Source organism: Falco naumanni, chromosome 7, assembly GCF_017639655.2.
Source record: "Falco naumanni isolate bFalNau1 chromosome 7, bFalNau1.pat, whole genome shotgun sequence".
NCBI classification, from domain to species: domain Eukaryota; kingdom Metazoa; phylum Chordata; class Aves; order Falconiformes; family Falconidae; genus Falco; species Falco naumanni.
The window spans coordinates 36,159,975-36,183,740 of NC_054060.1; the positions used below are offsets into that span (position 1 = coordinate 36,159,975).

General features: G+C 47.5%; 1 protein-coding gene across 1 annotated transcript; it reads right to left on the reverse strand.

Moving 5' to 3' along the window:
• Positions 1-1,201: 1,201 nt before the first annotated feature.
• LBHD2 (LBH domain containing 2) lies at positions 1,202-23,370 on the reverse strand. The gene is made up of 5 exons (XM_040602143.1): positions 23,182-23,370; positions 14,108-14,210; positions 9,369-9,459; positions 5,566-5,779; positions 1,202-4,430 (listed from the first exon to the last, which is right to left on the reverse strand). Exons 3-5 carry the CDS (start codon positions 9,456-9,458, stop codon positions 4,354-4,356), a joined length of 381 nt encoding a protein of 126 aa, XP_040458077.1. The 5' UTR covers position 9,459; positions 14,108-14,210; positions 23,182-23,370; the 3' UTR covers positions 1,202-4,353.
• Between the last annotated feature and the right edge of the window lie 396 nt (positions 23,371-23,766).

Below are 23,766 nucleotides of genomic sequence, written 5' to 3' on the forward strand. Positions count from 1 at the left end.
GATAACAGTGTTCCCATGCTTATCCTATATAATTAATTACAGATAAACTTCCCCGGCATTCAAACTCAAGGAAAGAGAACAGCCAGCACTCAGCACAGACCTCACAGCGACATGAAATCAGCACCAGGTGAAATTGCATCCCCTGGAGCCATGAGGTGGCACCTGTTGCATCCTTGTGTGGGTGAACACCGTACACCACGCAGGAAAACCCCAAAAGGCAGGCCCAGCTCCTAGGGAGGTGAGAAGGAGCAGTGTCAGTCCCCCTACCACCCCACCGCACCCCCCCACCCCCCCAGAGTAAGATATGCCTGGACATGAGATTTTCCATGCATGGTGCATGGAAACTCCAGTACTGAGTGACATTTAGCATCAGGTTTGCAAGTGCTGCAGTGCCAAAGCTGGGCTCGTTGCCTCCAGCTTGGGATAGAGAAAATTTCCCTAACCATGCATGCCACCACTGTCCACCAGGCACAGCCCTGCAGCAGCAGGTCCCCAGCCTGGCTGGGAAGCAACTGGCTTTGACCCCAAGCAATGCTTTTTGCCCTGCTGACATACTCGTTTCAGCAAGCAGCAGCTGTTTTTGAAGCAGGAAAGTAAGAGGGAGTCTCACCCTTCAGTCATCTGATCCTCTGCTTTTTGGTATCTTGACATTTTGGGAAAAAGTTGGTTGTTCAGTGGCAGACTATCTCTGCCTCTCATCTTCTCTGCCACATGACCCTGCTCTCCTTGCACAGGGTGTAAGTGTCTCATAATGTGAGTTCCTGCTGGGCTCCACAATAGCCTTTCCAGAAAATGTTAAAAATGTGCATTGCATTAAAAGGTGAATGAAGATGAGCCAAACGGCTTGCTGCTAGCACAGCTCTCAAGGGCACCACCTGGGGTGAAGGGGCTGTGCCAAGCAGGGCAGCAAGAAAATCCTGAAACAGAAGCAGTGAGTGTTTAGCTGCCTGGTCTAGGAAGGGCTTGAAGGAAAGAGACGGCAATGGCAACTGCCATTGATGTAAATCTGAATTTATCTGTGTAGGAGCATGTGGGATGGAGGGCCAGTGCGAGTATCTGCATGCCACAGGGCAAAGGCAGGCTTACAGTGGGCTTCGTTCTCCTGTATTAGCTGTATTACTGGTAGGACAGGAGCTGCAACCATCATCACAAATAGCTCTTAGCATTTTTAAACCAAGACACTGTGGGTACACCACTTCTTCAGTCGGTCCAGTATAGGCATTTAATAGGCTAAATGGTGTAATACAACTACAGGACATACATTATTCGAGTATTATGTACAGGTGGCATTTTACAAAATTAGAAAGAACTGAAGTAGAGCAAAATCCAACAATGTCTTACTCCATAAAACTTCCTTTCTGCACTACATGGAATATTCTACAAGCTAGACTAGAAAAATATGACTGAATATCTTTTTTTCTTTTTAGTTTCTACAAAGCCTTTAATCCAGAAAAAAATACAAAACAACTATTGAGTTTATTAGAGAGACAACACTTGCACACAGACAAAGTAAATGGACATTCATAGACCTGCAAGTTGAATAAATAGGGCTTGTTTGTATAAAACAATTTTCTCTCTATCTTGCTCTCCTATTTTAGGGCCTCTGGCCCATGTTCAGAAAAAAAAAATGTGAGGAGGAGTTTGGCTTTGTGTGGTTGTTAAACTGAGGCCACAGGGCTTTATGAGAAAACTTTAGTTTGAAGCATCTATTTGCTTCAGATAAAATACTTCGAGGGAGCAGCAGAAATTACGGAAAAGGAAAGAGAGGAGTAATTAGGCTGGAAGGAGAAAATCTGGCATTTCTATATGAGCTGTAGCTTTATGTACCAGGATGAAAAAAGTGCTGCATGGCGTTTTTTCAGGGTGTATGTAGAATTTTGTTGTTTCTTTGGGAAACTTATTTAGGGAAGTGCCATTGACCTCAGGTGGAAATAGGATAAGGGCCATCCAGAGCAGGAAGGGAGGGAGCGTCTGAAAGCAGATAGAGAGCACATGAAATCGGGGGAAGTGTTTCAAACAATGTTTTTCCTTTTATAAAGTGAAAAGCAAATTAAGTGATACGTCTAACGTCATTCCTCACAGAGCTGGGCAGATGCAGATTGAAAGGAAATCACACAGCTAAAAGTATGTCGTCACCATCATAGTTTTCCTGCCAGAGATTTGCAAAACTTCTTGACAGTCGATGCAAAAGCAGAGTTTAAAGAGCACCTCGCATCCACCTGGCCACCTGGCCAGCACGGCTCCCCTCCTGCCATAGCCAGCTGCAGATGGGTCTGAGCCGGGAACCTCCTCTCACTTCTTGTGTGCTACCCAAACACGTAGCTTGAGCTTGTTCTTGCTCTGTTGGCTTTACCAGAAAACCACCACCAGTGAAGAGGATGACAGGGATGGCAGCCAGGTTTAGGAGGTGCTCTTGAAACGTTCAGTTACTCCAGTGAAATTCGGTGCTCTGACCAGAATCCCACTCCTCCAACAAAATAATTCTGTGACAGTGTAGGTAAGAAAGTCTACATCGAGAAAGCAAAACAGATTGTTATATAGGTTGAGAGAGCAAAGTTTAAGTATCACATTATACTATACTACACTGCTTATAAAAAGGGTCCTAGATCCCAAACAACCCAAATAATGCGCTATAGTTTTGTACATAAATTAATGTTGCTTTGAAGTAAAATAGTCTCTTTCCTTTGTATTAAACATTCATTGCACAGAATTCTTTGTAAGTAAATATATTAAATTTGGTTGCTAAGAAGGTATAAACTTATCTTATTAATACATCTGGCCAGTAAATTTTATCCACCATCACACAATTAAAAGTTGCCATTAGAGAAAATTATTACTGGAGAAAAGAAAGCACTTGGAATTCAACTTAGGAGTTAATGCTGGAAGAAATCCTGTTATTTCGTTCCACCTACAGCGAGCAGCTTCTTCCGGCTGCAACATTAATTGGAAGTACAGACCCCATCCAGCCCTGCAGAGATGGAGAAAGCCAACTTTGTAGCTTATGGGACACTCGTCACTGACACAGTCAAACCCTCCTGAGTACATGCCTGGTCTGTCTCCACCAGCGCTGCCCAAAGGGGTAGCGTTCCGGGCCGAGGTCGGTGCTTCTCCTGGAACAGTGGGAGGGAGTCTCGGGGAGCTTCCCGTGCAGGAAGGGGTTCACCCCTGTCAAAATGGCCCCCAAATCCCCAAGGAAAATCCACTGGAGGCCAGAGGTGTCCAGAGACAGCAAGTCCCACCGTGAGCTCTAGTTTACAGGAGGTGGCTGTGCAGCCACAGCTTAAGGAGCCATGCCTGGTGTGAGGGCAGGAGGGAGGCGGGCGGGCTCCTCGCTACCTCAGCCCTCTCCACCACCTCCTGCTGCAGGTGCTGGGGGGCACCTGGCATCAGCCAAAATGGCGGGCAGGCCTGGGCTATGGAGCCCCTGTCACCCACCCCCAGCCACGGCCCAGCTTCGCTCGAGGGAGGAGCAGCTGGGCCTCTGCACCTACGTTATACACAAAACATACCAGAAGAAGAATTGCCACAAGAATTTATATTAACGAGGCGGGACAGATCCGGCCCTGGCGGAGAAGGGAGCCATCTTGTTGGCCTCCAGGGAGAGAGGCGTGCGCCACGCCACGGCTGGACCTGGGCCTGAAGGGTGCACGGACAGCACAATCCACCCAACCAAGCCTACGACAGAGAGCCTCACTCCACAAACACCAGCGACTAGCTACTCCGCTTCGTCAATGTACAGCGAGAAAGCGTTTCTGAAAGGCATAAGCCTTATTGAAAAGGCGGCTAAGAAAAGGCTGGTTCATCCGAATTTGCACGGGTTAGCCAAGGGGAGAGAACTGCTCTGGGCCACCCCGGGGCGGCAGCCTGGAGGCAAATCTTACACTTGCGTCTCTATACAAAAGTTACAAAATCAAATGGTGACATTATATTACATCTATTGTCCATAATATCACAGTGCTAGTTTTAAATGGCTAAAAACAAGAAAGGTTTTAGATTTAAGACATCCCTCCTGTAGAAATGTAACTGCTTTGCCCTGACGTTGATACCTGACAGCAGCCTTGCTTGAAAAAGTTAAAACCAATGAGGTGTGCTAATTGAAATTAGGAGCATTTTTTCCTGGATAATCTCATATTTCCTAACATGTCCCATTGTTTCCCAAGGAAAAAATAAATAAATAATATGAATCCCAGCCTGAAAATCAAAATGGTGAAAAGAACAGTTCTAAAGCCCAGACACTTCTTACCAGGTACTAACTAAATAAAACCCTTGCAGATTTAAATACAGATTACTTTGACATGTCTTCAGAGTGTGTTAGCTTTCCAACAATATTTCACTTCTGAGGCCGTGGAGTCTCTACTCGTCCTCTTCAGTTCTGCTTTCCAGAGTATCTGTGCTGTCTTCCACTTCTTGAGCCAGGTGCGCTGAAGTATCTGCAAAGAAGTGGCTTGTCAGTATTTATTTGCCCATACAGGTACAACAGCCTTTGTTTCATTCCCTTCTCCACCAGGCAGTTGATCCACTAGGGTGATCAGACCTGACATGGGCTATTTGCTCTACTTGCAAACCAGTAGTTAAACTTGGAGCAGGGAACTCTGGGTGCATCACAGTCTGGCTTTACAAGGGACTTGAGACCTCAGAACAGGTATTAGTGAGATGAGGTGATGATCCCTATGCACAGCCACCGTAGTGGGAGGGCTACCTGCTGTCTTAGTGAAATCTGCTCAAACTCTCAATCCTGAAGACATGATTAGTCCTAACATCAATGCACAAAACCAACACAGAGGCCATAACGTGCAACCTGGAGGTCAGGCTATAGATTTGGCTCGTATTTCTTCTTGAATGATCAAACCCTGTGGTTACCACCACCCAGAAATGTCAACTGGAATAGCAGGTGATTTGACACTTCAAGATGAGACCATTTGCCATCGCCCCTTTGAAGGCAAGGTAAGGTAAGGTGCGTCTTGCACCCCATCCTGGCTGCTGTATCCTAGGCATTTGGGTAGCAAATATTGGTGCACTGAAATGGAAACCATGTCACTTTAAGAGAAAAAGAGAGCACTGAGATAAAAAAAGAAACAAATAGACCAGTTCCACACTGCAACATTCCCTGTGCAAGCCACACTCCAAGCTCTTATCTTTAACCATATTTACCCCACCGTGACACTACTACTCATATCTACATATTTGTGAGCTCCCGCTACACTAATCCACTCCTGGAACACCATAACGCTTTGAAAATGTGCAGCTGTTAAACACTTTGCTTCTAGGCTAGGAGACAGGGAGGTGGATACATGCTAGTGAACAGGATTGGTTTCCTAGAGTGAACTGCTAATGTGCAGTAAACTGCCTGTTAGCCATGTGCTAAGCCTGATGCGGATGAAAACACCATGCGCTCAAAAGCTACAAGGAAATTTTCAGACCAGAGGACTTCCTCTCCAGTGCAGGTGCTTCTGGGCACCTTCAACCACCTACTGCTCTTTGGTACACTTTTAACTTCAGTGCATGGCATGGCCTGAAACTGCTATTTTCCTGTGGGAAACAAGGATGAAAATTACTCATTCAGACCTTCCAGATCCATCTGCTGCTGCTGCTGCTGTTGCTGCTGCTGGACGCAGACTCTTTGGTCACCTTGAAGACCCTTGTCCTCCGCTGATTTCAGGTCATCAGGAGGCCAGCGCAGCTCCCCACTCTCCACCTCCCCGGACTCAGTTGGCTCCACCACAATCGATGGCAGTCTTTTGGACAGCTTGGGGTATTTCTCACGTGAGTCTGGGAAGGCCTGGGGAGACATTTGGGGACACGTCCATCAAAGCCTTGCCCAGGGATGCATATTCAGAGCAAGCAGAGTACATGCTCCATTTCAGCATTCCTTCTACGTTTCACATGCACCTCCATGTCCGTTAAAAAAACCTTTCAAACCGGTGCAAGGCAAGAGTCCTGCACAGGGAGGATTTCAAAAGCAGTTGAATGCAGACCTTTGCAGGCCAAATGTGGACGCAGAGAGGCTATAGGTCTCAGCACACTCTTCCCTGCACAAGCTGTCCCTCCCTGGGCAAAGAACTGACTTTGCTCACCAGTGTGTCAGGCAGATGATTGCCTTGACTTGCGTGATCCGACATGCATAGTAAAAAAGGAGACTTCGGCGACAAAATTCATTATGTTGCCAAACACTCATGTTTCAGTTCTGGTGGGTTCTTAGAACACAAAAGCCATAGCTGTAATGTTAAGCTCAATGGCTGCTACAGCCCGTCTAGCTGCTGTCATTTTACTCTGATATGATATCCATGTTTTCTTGCGGTGACAGTTTATTAAGAAGCACCACTTTGCAGAGCTATTTTCTGTAACGTCAAACACTGTATTTTATGATACATCCATGCAAAACAGGTAGCCCCAGAGATCATCTTTACACAGAGGATGGTGCCAGCTATTATTTTCGTTTGTCACATTGAAGCTGCAGGCCAAACACTATGCAGTGGTTAGAGCACGAAGCTGAACTAGGTCTTTTTAGTGAAGGGTATTGTAATACATAAAAGTGCTTTCTTGTTTTCAACACGATTGGTTCATTTAAATCTCTCAGGGTACTTTGTTTTGGATTGGGTTTTTTTGAGGAAAAATCATTCCAGCTCCTCCAGGATGTTAACATAAGACAAACTCTGTTGTTGGTTCACGGAAATCTTATCTCCTAGCTTCTCAAACTTCTCTATACCTGCACTAACAGGTTGTAAATTTCTCCGTACTAACTGAGTTTTATTTTATTTTATGCTATTTGTAACAATAAAATCAAGGTGCAGACTAAAGGACTGTACTAGGGGTTAAGAGCAAGAACCATCTCAGTTTAACTCCAGGCACTGGCACAGGTTTGCTGTGTGCTGGTGAGAACCTCCTCACACATCTGCAACATGTTCACCCCTGAGTTGGGGTCTCTGGTTAGACTGAGCACTGTCGGTTGTGTGAGCCAGCCTCAGCACAGCTCCTGCTACGAGCACAGGCAGAAACACGCAGATATTCCCTAACCACTGTAAAAGTAGGCACAACCCCCAGGACATTGCCAGGGACCTTATCATTGCTGCAACGTCTGTATCTGACTTCTGGAGATGGGGAAGGACAGTAATTCTCATCTCACACCCTTGTTCCCCACGGTAGCGTTGCGGGGATTCATTACTCTTTGCAAATCTACACCAAGGTGAAAAATGTTGTATATTATTGTTGCAAAATGAGACACAATTAAGAAGTTTCTTTTGTGAGAAAGTCCCTTCAGTGCAACTAGACCAAGTGAATCACTGAAGGTAAACCTTTCTAATGACTACCTGAGCTGCACCCACAGGGTGTAACTCCTTCTGATCAAGAAATGCTTCTCATGCTGCCTATTAGAAAAGTTCCCCCCAAATTCCCATTACACAGCTTCCTCCTGAGCCGTTTATAATTTGGAAAGACATGTCCATGGCAGCTGTCTTGACTGGGAGGAATTTTTAAGAAAGAGCTTATACAATCCTGCCATTTCCAAATATGAAACAACGTAAAATCTCCTTGGCCAGGACAGGTCCAGAGACACCCCTGAGCAGCAGTGCAGTCTTCTTCAGACCCATGGTGGAACCCAGCTCCCTGAGCCTCGTGGCTCAACTGGAAGAAAATAGCCATAAAGTTGTGGACAAATTGCTTTATTTCCTCCCAGGGCTGCACATGCAGGTGACAGTGACCTCTGTCTCCAGCTGCTGCTCAGCCTGATCAGGTGGCAGAGGGCTGTGTGACAGCCACCCCATCCCCAAGCCTGCTGGCAACTCCTGGATGGGAGATCCAATACAACAAAAATTTCTGCTTTTTCATCTGCTTCCTAAAGCCCTAGAAAACGACACACACTGATCTAAAAATGTGCTGAGCTGATTATTACAGCTGCAACAAAATTTAGGAAAGGCACCTGTGTGGCAATCAGGTTGGCTATTTTTGTTTGTGTCATTCTCATATGGTCTGTTCTCACACCAATCACATAACGTTTTTTTTCCACCAGAGCCCAGTATTTACCACATCCCTCCAGGAATGAGTCAGGACTGGCAGGAAGCAGAGCTGCCTGTCGGGCCTCGCTGTGTTTTTCCGCGGAAGCTGGAGTGTGTGACGAGTGGGCAGGAGACTGCAGGAAGAGAAGGACCAGTCTCCTGGGCAGAGTGCTTGGAAGTTGCTGGAAGAAACCTAGTTTTCCCACTGAGTCACTGACTCCGCACTACCTCTCATTTCTTTTTGCTTCTTTGCCTCAGGTGGCCATCACTAAAATGTTGATGGCACCACCTTCTCCCAGAGGGGAAGGGTAAAGGTGCTGGCGGAGAGCCTCTGGAGCATATGATCAGAGACACCATAGAACAGCCCTAAATATATAGGTGGGGTCAGAGCTGGCACAGAGTTTGGGCAGTGTACACTAAGACAATAATGAAAATCTGGGACTCGGTTGAACAAAGAGGAAAGAGAATACTGAAAATGTGCTCTGTGAGTGAGCAGCATCTATCCCGTGCAGTTGATGAGGCACAGGAAAGCCTACGGTAAGCTCTTTAATTGCATACAGCCTTTCATTACATACACAAGTGATCTGAAAGAAACTGGCAAAATTTCAGTCCTGACTTCCCTGGCTTCCAAATGCTTGATTTTAACCTGCAGTCGGCTGCTCCTAGCGTAGTTTTTTCAGCCTGGTTGCTATAATACACCTTGTGTGGAGAAGCAATTCAGGTCCACCAGGACAGATTTAGGTCGTTTGTCCCTGGCAGTGACACTGAGAGTCATGAGCACAACCACAGAGCACAAATGGAGGCTCGGGACATCCTGATCCCTCCTGCTGGAATCAGCACCGCAGGCGGGTACACGAGTGGGTGTGTGAGACTGCTTGGGGACAGAAAATGCTCTTTCACCTGCCGGCAAATGGTCCTGACCAGGGCTGCTGCTACAATGCCACAGCCATTTATGTGAATTACACCCTCGTTTCAAATGGTCTCTTTTCTAAAAATGGAGCTCCCTCTGAGCCTGAGGAAACCTAGCTCATTACAAGCTGTATAAAAGCTATGGTACAGTATTGACTGGATGTCTTCATCACGTGACAGTTGCTCAGATCTGAACTCTTGGTGACAAACAGCTTCTTTGCCTGCATCCCCACAGAGGCCGGGCATTGCTGTCACCACGCCCCGGAGACCTGGCATCTGACAAAACCCTCCTGCTAGAAGTCTTACCCTTTAAAAATAAAACCAAAGTGGGATCAGACAGTGTTTCAGGGCTTGTTCTTCTGGCATTTGTGCTCTGCAATTCAATATCTTCATGTATGACAGTTATTGGTTGCATTAAATTGCTTTTGAAAAGCAACTCAGGATACTTTCCAGTTTTTCTAAAGTTACCTGGCTTGAAGGGCCTCCTTCTTCCTCAGGAGTCTGGCTGAGTGCGAATTCCTCCATCACGGGTTCCCGTGTGTTCATCACCTCTGTCATGCTACGAATTTTAAAGCAGAATGGGAAAATTCAGCGCTGAGCTTTGGCCCCACAGTTAATTTAACAAAAGACATTGGCTTTTCATATTTGTTAAAATAATTATGTTACAGACTGTCCTTTCTAAACAGCCCACTGAGAAGTGTTTCCTTGGCCCTCCGAGCCAACTGCTCCCACTGTGTGCTGCGATGCAGAGCAGGGCACTGACCCCAGCTGCCCCTCCCAGGACAGCAGAGAGGACCCCCATAGAGTTCCAGAGTCATCAGCAGGAAAATGGGAGTCCTCCAATGTTACCAGCAACCAATCAATTACCGATACTATGAGCTCAGAAATTGCATCTGTTGACCAAAAAAAGTTACAGTGGAAATACTGCCCTTGAATTAAATTCTCTTTCTGATTCTTCATAATGTCTTCAATATTTGCTCTTCCCAGATGTCTCTGCCATTTAGTCATGAGCCAGCACTTCTTTTTAAACTGTTAATTCCAGACACACCAGCTGTATTGGTGTCTAAGGGCCAGATTTTCAGTAGTCATTACTTGCCTGAGTGTTCAGAGAGGTGTTGAGTGGGATTTTCAAGTGCATCAGGGAAGGTTTGGCACCTAAATCTCACTTAAATCAGGGACTTAGGAACCTAAGCTGCTTATGTGTCCATTATACACTCCCCTGTGCTGTTTGGCACCCAGGACACTACAACACTGGCCCTTGCACTCTCCTTGTTCCCCTGGGCACTTCAGCACCCTGGAGCAGAGGGATGGAGCCAGCTGCAGTCCCCACTGCAGGGAGCTCTGCTCAGCCCATGACTGGGTAGCTAGCTGCATGTCTCTATGGTGTCAGGATTTTCCTCATATTTGAGATTTATAGATACAGCACTCTACTGAAAAATTTGAGGATGCCTGAAAACTTCATAACACGTATTAAATGCACAGGAGCAAACAGAGCCCGAACCACTCTGTTTGACGTACAAGCTGAAGGGGTCATGTTCATTTTGGATGGGAATATGTCAGCCCTGGATGGGTTTGGTCCTGGGCATTTCACCCCCTCTAGCTAGCATTTGTCAGGTACAGCAGCTACTGACTGACAGAGCCTCCTGCAGCACACAGAACACAGGCATCATCAATTACACCACCCTGACACCTGCCACAGCGAGCACCCCTTTAGGCACGACTAAATGCTGCCATTAATTCTGGTCCCGCTTCACACACAAAAGCCTGCTTTGTAAAGACTGCTCCTACTGAGATATGCAAACTAAAACATCTTAAGGATAACTTGTTTCAGGCTTACATTACCAATTATCCTACAAAACTAAATTTTACAATATCTGCAATTACTACAAAACCCTTCACAATGACTTCAATTAGCTGTAGCACGGAGCAGCGTGATATCGCAGAGACTTTGACTCCCACTGGATCATATTTAAAAAAGAGCACGGCAGACCCAGGAGACACTTCAGCTCAGCTGTGGGCCAGGACCTGACCCCATAGGCATCCATCAGCTTGGGGAAAAGCCCTGAAGCTCCAGCCTTGGATCCAACCAACACTGAACTGAACAGCACACTTCCTGGTACACACACAACAGGAGAGCAGAACCAGGCTCTGAAACTCAGCAAAAGTCTGAACCAAACCCCTGATCTGGACATCCCCCAGCTTACACAGCCTGAATCCTCCCAGAGCCACAGCATAGTGAAAGACAGGTAGTTTCTGCCTGCTTGAAAGAGAGTTTTGAGCTCCCTGCTCTTCCTTGGACCTGTAACCCACCCCAGGGACACCACATCAGGACACCACAAACCACCTAAACAGTAAAACACATTTATTTTCTGGACACATGCTTTTGTTCCTGCAGCATCCAGTGGGCCATACCACTGGGCACACATGAACAACAGCACTGGGGGAACAATGATCTGAAAATGGGAGACCCTTTCCAAGAGTGGTGACCATGGGCTCAGCTGTGCCAGCTGCTCCTGCCACCTGAGACGGCAGTTAAAAGGACAGAGCTGTGTGTGCCCTTGGACCCTTCCTTACACAAAAGGAAAGCAGCACTCCCTCCGCTGCCTCCTCCCTCTGATCACCCCTGGTGCTCATGCAGTTCTTGCCTTTTTTCCCTGTCCTGGTCATGCCCTCTCTGTTGGTCCCAGAAGGACTCTTTTGCATCTCTCCTGCTGCCTCTCCAGTGCTGTCTCTGAGGATCACCATGATGGGCCACAGCAGGACCCTGCTCTCCCACCCCAACCCTTTGGGAAGAGTTGGTCTGGAGGGTTCTCACAGCGCCTGCTATCCAGACCCAGCTGTGAGCCTGGAACAGCACAGGGCCCGCTGCTCTGACCATGTCCAACATGAACATCTTTTCGGATGCTTTCTGAGGTTCAGCGCCCCATCGCCAATCTGTCCTGGATTGCAGGGAAAGGGAAATAAGAAAAGTGTGGATGGAAATAATCTTGGAGGCTTGGGCGGTGGGGGCAGGGCGGGCAGGCGGGCAGCATTTATGAAGGGCTTGGCTACTATGGAGAAGACATGTCCCACTGCTGTGTGTCCTCAGGGTTGGTCCCCACTAGCCAGCCGCAGATTCCTACAATTGCCCACAGCTGGCTGGCTTATTTTAGCAGACTTTCAATACATACAAAGTGTTTAAAACTCTTCTCTATCCTTGTTCCATGGGACATTAGAGCTATACATCCCCACATGCACTGTCAAATGTGTCACATGAGCTCAAAGATGTTGTTAAGACCTCATGAAATTCTATTATTAAGCAATAACGGGCTCCGTGCTTCCCTAAGACCACATTACACCCTGTAGATTATTTCTAAATGACAAAGACAAATGATTCTGGCTAGGAAAATGGTGACAGTCCTGCCAGTGTTACAGCACATGCCTCAGTGAATCAGCTCCTAAGCTGTTGAAGCCCAGGCCATTTCACAAAATCTGTGCAACTTAAGGCTTTGATTGAATAGGATGGCAGAAGCGATTGTACTTGACATGTTTCAGAAAAGAACACAGAGCCATGCAATTGGCAAAAGCATTAGGTTTTAACTGGAATAGATTAATTGTTCTCAGTCTCCGCTTAGTAAAGGAAAGCAGAAGAATCTATATGGGCTGAGAAAGCAGTGATGCTTCTAACAAGCTTAACTAGGTATTTAACACTAAAAATAACTAAGAGTAAAATAATCAAGAATGCCACTGCAAATCAATTCACTTGAAACCGAAATCGCTTGTAGGACATCACTGAACTGTTTATAACACCACAGAATCTGAAGAAGGGGTTTGGTAGCAGCTTAGGGCTTTTTAAACTATGATATGATTTATGGGAATTGTGAGAATTTTTTACTTTTCAGTCAGTTTTGATGGAAAAATATTGAGCCATTTCTGGTGCTGCTTTTATGTGAGACATCCTAACATACAACAGAGAAGTGGTTGATACAAGCAAGTTATCATAAGAATCGTATCTCTTTTAAATTTGGTGTTGCATTCATTCGGTAGATGCTGATATCACCAATGACATGCAGTAGCCATAGCGATGCAAAACAGGGCAATAAATAGCATTTACAAACAAAGAATAAATTCTGTTCTGGTGGATGAGTCACCTACTCTGAACCTTAAAATTCTTGTGGCAGTGAATTAAGAGATGCATTTACTTTCCCTAGGTTTAATTAAGTGCAAATACACCAATTAGGGGGGAAAAAAAAAAAAGCAAAATCTGTTCTTGGTTTTCTGTGACAAAACTACATTTAGAGATTATGTTAAATGCAACTGCTACAGTTGCAGGACCATGCTATGCTGATCTTTTTCCAGGGGCATGGAGCAAATGCACAGTTCACTTTCTGCTGTTTGTGATGGCGCTAACAAGGTCAGTAACATACAGAGCAATATATAGGTTGACAAGTGCTAAACCACCTACCATGAGACAGTGCTCAAAAACAATGCACACATTTTTATTTTAGGTTTTGAGCAGAGGGCAAAACTGACCTGTGAAATTCCTGCTGGCAAAACAGTATTTGAGTGAAGACCAGCTTCAGGTTTCAAACACATGAAGCACTTACGTGGCTATGGAAAACAGGCAGGTTGCATGCAAGATTTCCTTAAGAAGAGGGGCATAACCACATTTTATGGGACATGCTGGGACACAGATAGGAAGAGCTGTTACCTGAAGCAAGGATCAGCCTGGAGGATGCTCAGACATAGAAACATAGAATCACGGAATTGTTTAGGTTGGAAAGGACCTTTAAGATCATCTAGTCCAACGTTTAGGTTGGAAAGGACCTTTAAGATCATCTAGTCCAACAGTTAACCTACGCTGCCAAGCCCACCACTATACCATATCCCTAAGTGCCACATCTTCACGTCTTTTAAATACCTCCAGGGATGGTGACTCAACCACTTCCCTGGGCAGCCTGTGCCAGTGCTTGACAAGCCTTTCAGTGAAGAAAATTTTCCCAGTATCCAATCTAAACCTCCCCTGATGCAACTTGAGGCTGTTTCCTCTTGTCCTAGCACTTGTTACTTGGGAGAAGAGACCGACACTCACCTCACCAAACTGAGGCCTGATCCTCCTCTCACCTCACCAGCCAGGACAGGCAGCAAAAGGGGGTGCCCAGCCAGAGCATGAGGCTCATGTGGGATAAACAGCAAGTACAGGGCAATGACAGAAGAGAGCACGTTACCTTCAATCACATCAACAGATGTCACTTCCAAAAACTGTCCTTGCTGCAGGTGTTCACGTCGTTGATAGAGTGTTGTGCAAAGTCTGTCAAATCCTAAAAGTGCCTGAAAGAGACAATACAATAGAGTCAGAGAGTGCAACCAAAGCGACAATGCTGGCAGTGACTGGTGTGAAAGAGTACTACTAAAAACTTGCTGCAGAAACTCCTACTGTGAAGGTCTGTATAATTCGCTACACCAGATGGGATTTGATCTCACTCAGGACACAGCTTGTAGCATACCTTGTGAATTACTGAGGCAACTAAACAACACAAACACCCAAAGCTCTTAGCTGAAATACCTTGCAACCTGAGTCTTTTTGTGATATTAAACCTTATTCCTTAGTGTAAGCTACCTAAAAAACTGCTGAAACTGGGACACTCTGAAATTCTCCCATACAGGAATTTTGATTATAGTTGAAAAATCAGAAAGCAAAAATGTATACCCTTGTTTGGCAGGATCAGTCTGCTTAGTGAGACATGGTTTAAAACGTCGAAGAACAAGATTTCTGCTCGAGAAGCTAGGTCAAGACAGAAAGAAGACAAAACACGCTGAAAGAAGGACACCTTAGGACAAGGGTCCTCAAACTTTTTAACCAGGGGGCCGGTGCGCGGATGAAGTGGCAGGCAGCCATCTGCAGCTGCTTGGTTTCCCCCCCCAACCCCCAGCGGGGGGTGGGTGGGGGGGCAGGGGGTTCTGTAAATACAGGGGGCTGGATTGAGGACCCTGGGGGGCTGTATCCGGCCCGCGGGCCACAGTTTGAGGACCCCTGCCTTAGGATTACCTTACTGTGCGTTTCTTTCAGATGTTACAGAAGTCATTTTAGCAAAGGTCTGCTCCAAAATGAACATACTTGGACTGGTATCGGGACAGGGAGCCTGGTGAGCAGAGGTGAGGATCCCACCATTTCAAAGTGTAAATCACTGATTTCTGATGACTTCTCTGTCAGAATGTCTTAGCTGAAGAGCTTGAGGAGTTACAGTGCTGAAATATAGTATCTTGGCCAAAGATGATTTTCTGAGAAATTTGTTTAGCCCTACAGCTTGCCAAATATATACTCATGCCAGCCACAGCTATTTCCTTGGACGGGAAAAAGGTGTTTTCAGTGAAGTGAATGGCACTAGTGTATATATTTTATATCCTCCAGTGGTTTGGACTCCAGCCCAAGTGATTAAACAAATCTACCTGCTCTGGAAGCCTTCCTACCAAGATTTATAACACTGGATTAACTGCACACTGATTTTATTCAAAAACAGTGACAGAGGAAAAACTGTGCATTGCATTCTGGAGTTTATTCTCATGCCACAGGCCATGCTTATTGCAAATTAGGGAAGCAGGAAATCACATCTCCATCCCCAGGATTCAATTCAGAAGCTTTAATTCTTGTCTGGCAGTTTTCCTTCCTAACCAATGATCGAACCAACTTCAGAGAGGCTAATGTTTTAATTCATGACTACACTCAGTGCTTGTCTCTTGATGGAAACCACAGCATATCCGACACCGTGTTATCCAGTACTCTGGGAAGGTTTTTATTCCACTACCCATTACAAATCCACTCTTATTAAACCTATGAAAATTCATCACGAACTTGTCTACCTTCAATCTCCCCTCTAGAAAAGACTGCATGTAATATGAACAGTTATTACATTGAGTCATCTGTCAGTGAAAGACAAAACGGTGTAAGAGATAATGAACTGGGCACCACATGGCCCCTGGTTGGAATCTAAGCCTGGCCATTTGTTATTTAGAGGTATTTTCAGATGCCTGGTAAGGGTATACAAGGATCCACGCAGTACTGAACGAACCAAACCCACATCCATTGCTTTTCCAGTCTCAGAAAAATGACTTCTGGATTGAACTGACCCAAGATCAGTCTCCTCGCCAACGTTTTGGGCAACTCTGTCCTATAGTGCATGTAATGTTTGAGAGGGAATCTTGGCCCCTGGGGCTCAGCTACTTGAAAGCTGGAATAAAAAGAGAATCACTTAAGGACAGCAGTGTAGAAGTTCCTTCTCCCAGCCCCACAGCCATATTTAAAAACAGAAAAACTTCTTCCCAGTCAAGATTGTTGAAGAGTTCAGTGTTTCCAGTGTATAAAACTACAAGAATGCATTTATTCTCTGAAGAAGAAATAGTCACTTCATCTACCTAATAGATGTGATTGCCTTCTTTTGCTGACACTAGAGGAAACAAAAACATATACCCTCCCTTCCATGATATTGCTTAATCTTTTAAAAACAAGGCACGGCTACTAGACCATGCAACGAGCCTTCACTGCACTGAAAACACTCTGGAAATTACTCAAGTACAGCCTTTCTCTGCTGGTCTCTTCCTGTCCCTTCTTACTTTTAGGTACCTTTGCTGCTTTGCTGACCAGACCAGTCTATTTGCCCAACGCACCTCTCCTAACCTACCCCTCTTCCATCCACAAAATAACTTGCCCTCCTTTTCCTCAGCTTGATAACCAGCTTCTTCTCTGGCTCCAGGAGTATCAACACAGCTGTGTTGCTATTAAGAGTAACCAAGAATCTCAGAGACCATTGACACTGCCTGGCCACCCCTCCTCTGGGCTTGGAGAGCCCTGCTGCACCTCCCAGTAAAGAACAGTTGATTTAGGGACTACTCCAATGAGCTGGTCAAGTCTTGTCTCTTTAGGAGCTGCAGCACCAAGTGAAGTGTGAGGAGATACAACCAAGGGAATGATAACAGAGCTCATTCCATCAGAGAGACCAAGCAATGCTTCGGTGACAGCCCTTTGCCCAGATCAAGGGCTCTCAGCCCCCCACCCCAGATGAAGGTATGGATTTCCACCTATGCTGCTTGGCACAGGCCAAAAGCCCAGGCACCAAAAGGTGCTCTCCGGGCTTCTCTCCTACTTTGGAAAGCATCTGGGACGCATTGTGTGTTTGGCATTTCTACAGCACAAGGACACAGTCTTCCCGGTGGGATGGTCTCACCACCCACGGGAGGACAACTGGTGCTAGGGAGCAGAAGCAGGCTGTTGTGCAGCAATTCTGGCCAGCTGGGGTGTGTGGGAAGCCCAGCCCGGCTGTCTCTCCTGGGTCATGCCTGGCCTTGCCATGTGGGGAGAGGACTCCATCATGCACAGCAGTGGAGGCCTTTCCTTGGGACAAATCCACTATGAATTGCAAAGTAGATGTTTTTAAGATGAACGCACTTCACTGGGCAAAACAGAAATAGGAACTGGCCACAGGTTGCAATCCTAGCAGCCTACAGATCGACTGCTTGATAAAGGAGCCCTGCATTTCAGAGGCGCTGAGCCCCAAACGCTTCCCTGGGAGGAAGCAGCATCTCCATCAGATCACTTCTATTTAGAGATGCCTCCTACTCTGAAAGCATCACCCCTCTTCTCCCAGCAGCCCCAGTGTTGGACACAGCTGGCTGGCCGAGGGAGACCTGACCTCAGGGTGCCAGGGCTGCTGCTAGATTAGCAGGGGCTACGAGACAGCCTCCTCCCCTCCCAGGTTTCCGGAGTTAATCATTCCCCCACCGAGCACTCATGGAAATATTATGATAACAGCCTAACAATAGCACATTTAAGGTGTACCTTCTAACATAAGTCTAGATAGGCAGTAGAAATTGTCCTTGAACCACTGCTCTACGTGGAAGTTTATCATTTTTCTGGCACTGCAGGAACAGGAGCCCTCCCCTTCTTATTTCAACGGGACAATCCCAGGGGCCTTACCAGCCCCGTGTTTAAATTGTGCTGGAGACGTCCCCCACATGGCTCTGCAGGCTCAGCCTCTTGCACTGGAGGACTGCAAAGACCAAGATCTGGGAGCTCGCCCATGCAGTTGCAGCACACACGGTTCCCACTGATGTCAGATAGCGCCTCAAACAAACCAGGAGTTCAGCCTTGGGCATCCGGTCCCCCCCGCTTCACCCCACTAAAGCCTCTGGATAAATGCAAACTTTTCTTCATTCAAGGAGTTTAGTCTTTGTGTGTGCTACAAAAAGAAACCCCTGCTATTGATTACAAGGAAAATTGGGACAGGGCATGCATAAGAATGGTGTTAGGCAGGAGAAGCAATGTTCTACCGCTTGATTTTTGCAAAGTGGAAAATTTCGATGGGTCACAGTAAACCCTGCTCAGCAATTGCCAATAAACAAACGGGCCCCAGGAGGTTTTTCCACCCAGAAGAAAGGGTCCCTTATTTGGGCCACTTTGCTGCAGCAGATCGGACTGTCAGTGCAGCCAGGGTGGATGAGTGGGCCATCTAGGACAGAGCTACAGTCGTTGTGGTGGATGAAGCCATGAAGAGGCTGCTCATACAGTACCAGAAGGTGCACAGCCCTGCAAGGAAATGTCAGTCGGCATTTTCTAGGGCCAGGTGCTTCTGTGGATCCAACTCTTCTACGCTTCGGTCTTATGTCAGTGTCCTAGGAGGACAGAACTGCGGCTTAGGGCCTGCAGTGCTTCAAGCCACACAGGTGGCCTGGGCCACCCATAGGTAGGACCACACTCAGTACCTCTGCTGAGGGTGGGACAATAGCTTCAGCATCTTGGCACAACCCAAAATAAGTGCTTACTTCTGTGACACCCTGCAGCTTCCAATTTCTGTGACCGCCTACTGAGCTCTGCTTTCGGACACTGTGGATAGGAACTTGGCCAGCTTCTTTGTTTCCGCTGGTTGCCCAGTTGTAATGGATGCACTTTATGAAGTGTTGTGGATTCCATGGGACTAGCGAAATGTAAATTACCGCATGGACCACAGAAGACAAATGTGTGTGTGTATGAACTCCTATTTAAACCTCCCACTTCTTTTTGGATGCAAATCTCTTTCCTAAGCAACTGAGAAAAGTGCGATATGTGTCAGAGTCTGGAGATTAGAGATCTGTTCTGTTCCCTCATTTCAGAAGCTCTTGTCTTCGGCCACCCACGCAGTACTTGAGTTCTGCTCTCCGCAGGCCAAAGCTGCCTTCCTCTTCTCAGCAGCGTGTGCTCTGCAGAAGATGTCGATCTCTCTCAGGAAGCAGCGAGATGAAATGACTCTCAATGTGGAGGAGCAGGCATTTCAGCATGAGACACAGCACATAGTTTGGGAGAGCGAAAAGGGGTAGGAGGCAGCTATTTCCAGACCATGCTGCCTCTCACTGCTAACTTCGCAGTGAGCTGCAGTTTTTACTGTTCCTGCTCCAAAGAAGCTACTGGGGTAAATATCACCCTGGGGAATTTCTCAAACACTCATCTGTGGACTACCAACACTAGAAAACACAGGCTTGCAAAGGGCATGGTACTGGCAGATCACTCTAACTCAGCCTCCTTGACTCCTGGTGTTGCACAGAGGCATGCATCAGGGAGCTGTTGTTCTTGCATCCCCAGCTCCTACAGCGCCATGCCCACACACAAACCCCAATTTCCAGTTCGTTGTAGTTGTCCAAGTTGCTACTGGCCCTGTTTGCAAAAAGGAGCTAGAAACTTGACTCATAAATGGTCAAAGAAGGAAAAAGAACTAAAATACAGCTGTGTTTAACTATCACAACTTTTAAAGCAATCTCACGATTTGGGGGTGATTTAACTCAAAGTTTTTTCAAAGTGATGTTTGCAATGCTGTTTGCTATGGGTGCTTCCTTAGTAGGTTTTTCTTTTTTCTTTTTCCCGGCTGCTTTAGAGAAAATCATTTATTTCGGCTCTTTGATCTCAGCGTTAAACTACCTGAGCTTCTTCTCAGAAGATGCCACAAGGGATAGGTACAGCAAGGGAGGAGAGGGCGGCAGCCAGCCAGGATGCTCAGAGATAGGGATGAAGGGCAGACAGCAGGAAGCATGTGCAGAGCAGTGGAGAAAGGAAGAAGTAGAGCAGATGGGAAGAATGACTAAGCCAGCTCCTCTGAATGCTGGTAGACCTCAGTATCATGGAAATCTCCAGAGAGCCCTCATGGAACCATGTGCCAAGAGAAAGTTTGGGTTTATTTTTTTTAACATAAGATTCACCAGCTAATTGATGTGAGAGGACCTCATTAAGAAAACAGCCCTATCAAAATCAGACATAAGCCTCAACAAGCTGTTGAATACTTTTAGAGGTATCTCTTCTGGTACTTGCTGTGCAAGCCTTCAATTCACAATTCTGCAAATTTTGCAAAAATTCACGATTTTGCAAATTGTGCAAAACACATCTTAGAGCATCAACACAGAGTAGGTGATTCTTAGATGGAAATGTCATGGGAAATGGATTGCAAAACATCTGATGTCTTTCTGGCACTGTGAAAGAATACTCTGGATAGACTATCAATTGGGCTCCTTTCTAGGTAACATAATAGGATAACAGGTTAGATATGGTCAGGTAGAACAGTACTTACTTAAAATATAAACTAGCTCTTTTGGTGCTATAATATGATGCACAATCAAGCATTTAGTAGAAAATTCAGTAAAGCCAATGCAGCAAAAGTGTTAGATTTAAAAAACAACCAAACAAAACCCCATCATGCACTCCTAAGAGAACAAAGACAATGAAGAGACTTTTAATGTTCCCTCTTGGTGATTAACAGTACAACCATAGGTGTCACGACATCACGACCTAACAGCAGAGATGCAGCTGGTTTTCTCCAGGAATTAAAACTCTGTCACCTTAATTGAATTTCCAAGTATGGGAAGTTGGCCCAGCCTGAGATGGAGGATATGAGAACACCACATGCTATCGCAGTAGGAATGGCACAATGGACTGTGAGGACAACACATGGCTAAAAATAAAGAAATTATTAAAAAAATAAAAATGCAGTATGTTTTTTTTGGAATGAATCATTAACACTGAAATCAGATATGCATTAATAGGGCTACAAGTCTTCCTGCCAACCAATTAACATGCACCTTCCGGATCTAGAGGTCTCCTAAATATTTGCACAGAGGCAGCTTAGGCATGTCGATGTCAGAGACTGAACTCAGCTGAAAACTGAGGTTACAACTTAGAGATGTTGCAGTGGTCTCAACAGAGGAGACGAACTTGTACTTTTTTCTCCTAGTCCTAAAGGGACACGGGCACTATGGGGCAAAACACTGTGGGATCACCCAATGCACCCTGATGACAGCAGGGTATCGCAGCTTCTTCCAGCACAGGTAGCTGCTCTGCAGCGGATGGTACCAGTCGTGCTCTCTCCAAACTGTGAAGGAGGTCCCAACCCCTAAGGACTTGCGATCAAAGAGGGACAATGGCTGAAACAAGGGGCTGAGGCAAGGTTTTGAGGACCTGTCGGTATCAATCAGTCTTTTTCATTCTACCTCCTTGTTACTGGTTGGCAGTTTTCCTGCGGTTTGCAATAAAGCCTTCTTTTGAAGACAGAAAATGCAGGAAATTGATTCATTTACAGATTTTTCCAGAGAACCTGCATGTCTGAAGAGCAAAGGGAAGGGCTGTTGCGGAGGCAGATGCCGGTCTCCTTGAAGTCCCGCCTTACATGACATAGGATCCACCCCAGACCAAGGCTTCTCTGACCGACCCCTCCAAAATAGACAGATGTGGTTACATAGGCTCAAACGCAGGGCCATAATTTCAGAAATGAGAGAGAAGGAGCAATGCAGGTTAACACCTGATCTATGCAAAAGCCTGTTGCTTAACACAAAGAGATCATTGTGAGAAGGGAGGTAAAGTAGTGACTATATTTGCGCATTCATTTCTTCAGCTAAAGTAACATACCAGAGATGTTAGAGGAAATTCCACTTGATTGACAAATTGTCAGGCCAGATCAGGAAAGCAAGGAAACCAGGTCAAGTCATTCCCTGTTTGCTTGTTTTCCCTCTGCAATCACAATGTTGCCTCTTTTAAAATGGAATATTAATTGTCAAAATCCTGAACTGTGAGCTGGATTCTTTTCTGGTCACAAAAACTGCTCATTAAATCTAAGAGACGGAAAACACTGGCTTGAGCCTGGTTGCGTGTAGGCAGGTTTCACGCTTCACCTTGGTTTTCAGGCTGCTCATAAAGGAGCATTGTGCCGAGCACCAGGGGTGCGAACACCAACTCCTGGGTCCTTCAGTAAGATTTGAACCTATAGCCAGGAGCGCTTCCTTCGCCATCCTGACCATACAACTGCAGTAAAGATCTCAGGCAGGAAAAGACTAATGGAAACAAATTTCTCTCTGTACATTGCTTATTGTGGCTGGAGGGGTTAATACTACGTCCAGGCAAACCTGACTCCCCTCCGCGACTGTAGCCATATTCAGAGATCTACAAACACGGCTCTGTCCCAGATGAAACGAAAATTTTTGTGGTATGTTCATTTGGCAGCAGAAAAATATTCACACCCCTTGCTCAGAGTGAAACATAGTTCTCATTTACAGAGCAAAGTAGGTCCTTTCTTTCTCTACAAGTAATCGTATGTGTGGTATTTGCTACCTGATGGGAAAAGCAGGATTTCAAGTGTTCTTTTCCCCAGTTCAGCTAGGCTGCAAGCAAAAGCATCATTGTCTTAAACTTGCGCTTTGTTACCCGCTTCCTCGCCTCAAAAGTTGCCTTGGAAAAAAAAAAAATCGAACAAACGGACAGCTGAGGAGATCGCAGACCGCAAACCAGCAACTCCCTCAGCGCTAAGCTCATTCATCAGGATTCCTCCACAACTCTCCCGGCTGCCGGGCAAGTTGGGTGGGTTTTTTTAAAGGAGAACCGCTTCTTCAGCGAATGCTCCTGAACATCCTTCACTCCAAACAAAAAGCATCTGGAGAGACCAGCCGGCGCAGAGGCGCTTTCCGCCTTTCCTCCCCGCGTCGCTCCCCGCAGCCGGGCGCGCAAGCGAAACACTTTTCCCCAGAGCGCACCCGGCCGGATCCCGCAGCGCCCCGCACCGCCCCGCACCGCCCCGGCCCCGGCCCCGGTCCCGGTCCCGCACGGGCGCGCAGCCCCGCGGCGGCGGGGAGCAGCTCCCAGGAGCCCGGTCGCCGCTGCGAGCCGCGGGCTGACAGGTGGCGGCTCCTCCCCGGGCCGCCGGCGGACCCCGCAGGCCAGCCTGGGGCGGCCGCCCGCCGCGCCCCGCCGCCCGCACCTCCCCCCGGCCCGGCGGAGACCCCCCGCCCCGGCCCGGCTCACCGGCGGGGCAGGCGAGGCGAGGCGAGGCGGCAGCCGCCCGCCGCCCATGCACGGCGGCAGAGGGGAGCCGGCAGCTCCGTCAGCGCGTCCGCATCCTCCCGGGCCGGGCGCTGGCACCGCCGCCGCCGCCGCGGCACCTCCCCGCCCGCAGACCGGCCCCGCCGCTGCCAGCGCGGGGAAACCACTCCCCCGGCAGCGCCGGCGGGGCGGTGCGCAGCTACGGCCCCCCCGGCACGGCGGCACGGCCCGGCACGGCCCCCCCGGCACGGCACGGCACGGCCCCCCCGCCGCGCCCCAGGCCGCCCCGCGGGGGGATGGCGGGCGGCAGCGCTCCCGGTCCCGGCACTTTTTGCGAACACGCGTGGAACCGCAGGGCCCCGGCCCGCCCGCGGGACGAAGGGCACCGGGAGGGTCCGTCCCCCCGAGCGGTTCCCCTCCTTGCCCTGCTCACGGGTGTGGGGCTGGCACGGGGCTCCCGGTGCCCGCTGCGATCCTGAACTCCGGCGGCACAAACTTTGTCTGGTTCCCGGGGCGGGGGGGTCGGGTGAGTTTCCCACCTGCGTGCCCGGCCCGCGGCAGGGACAC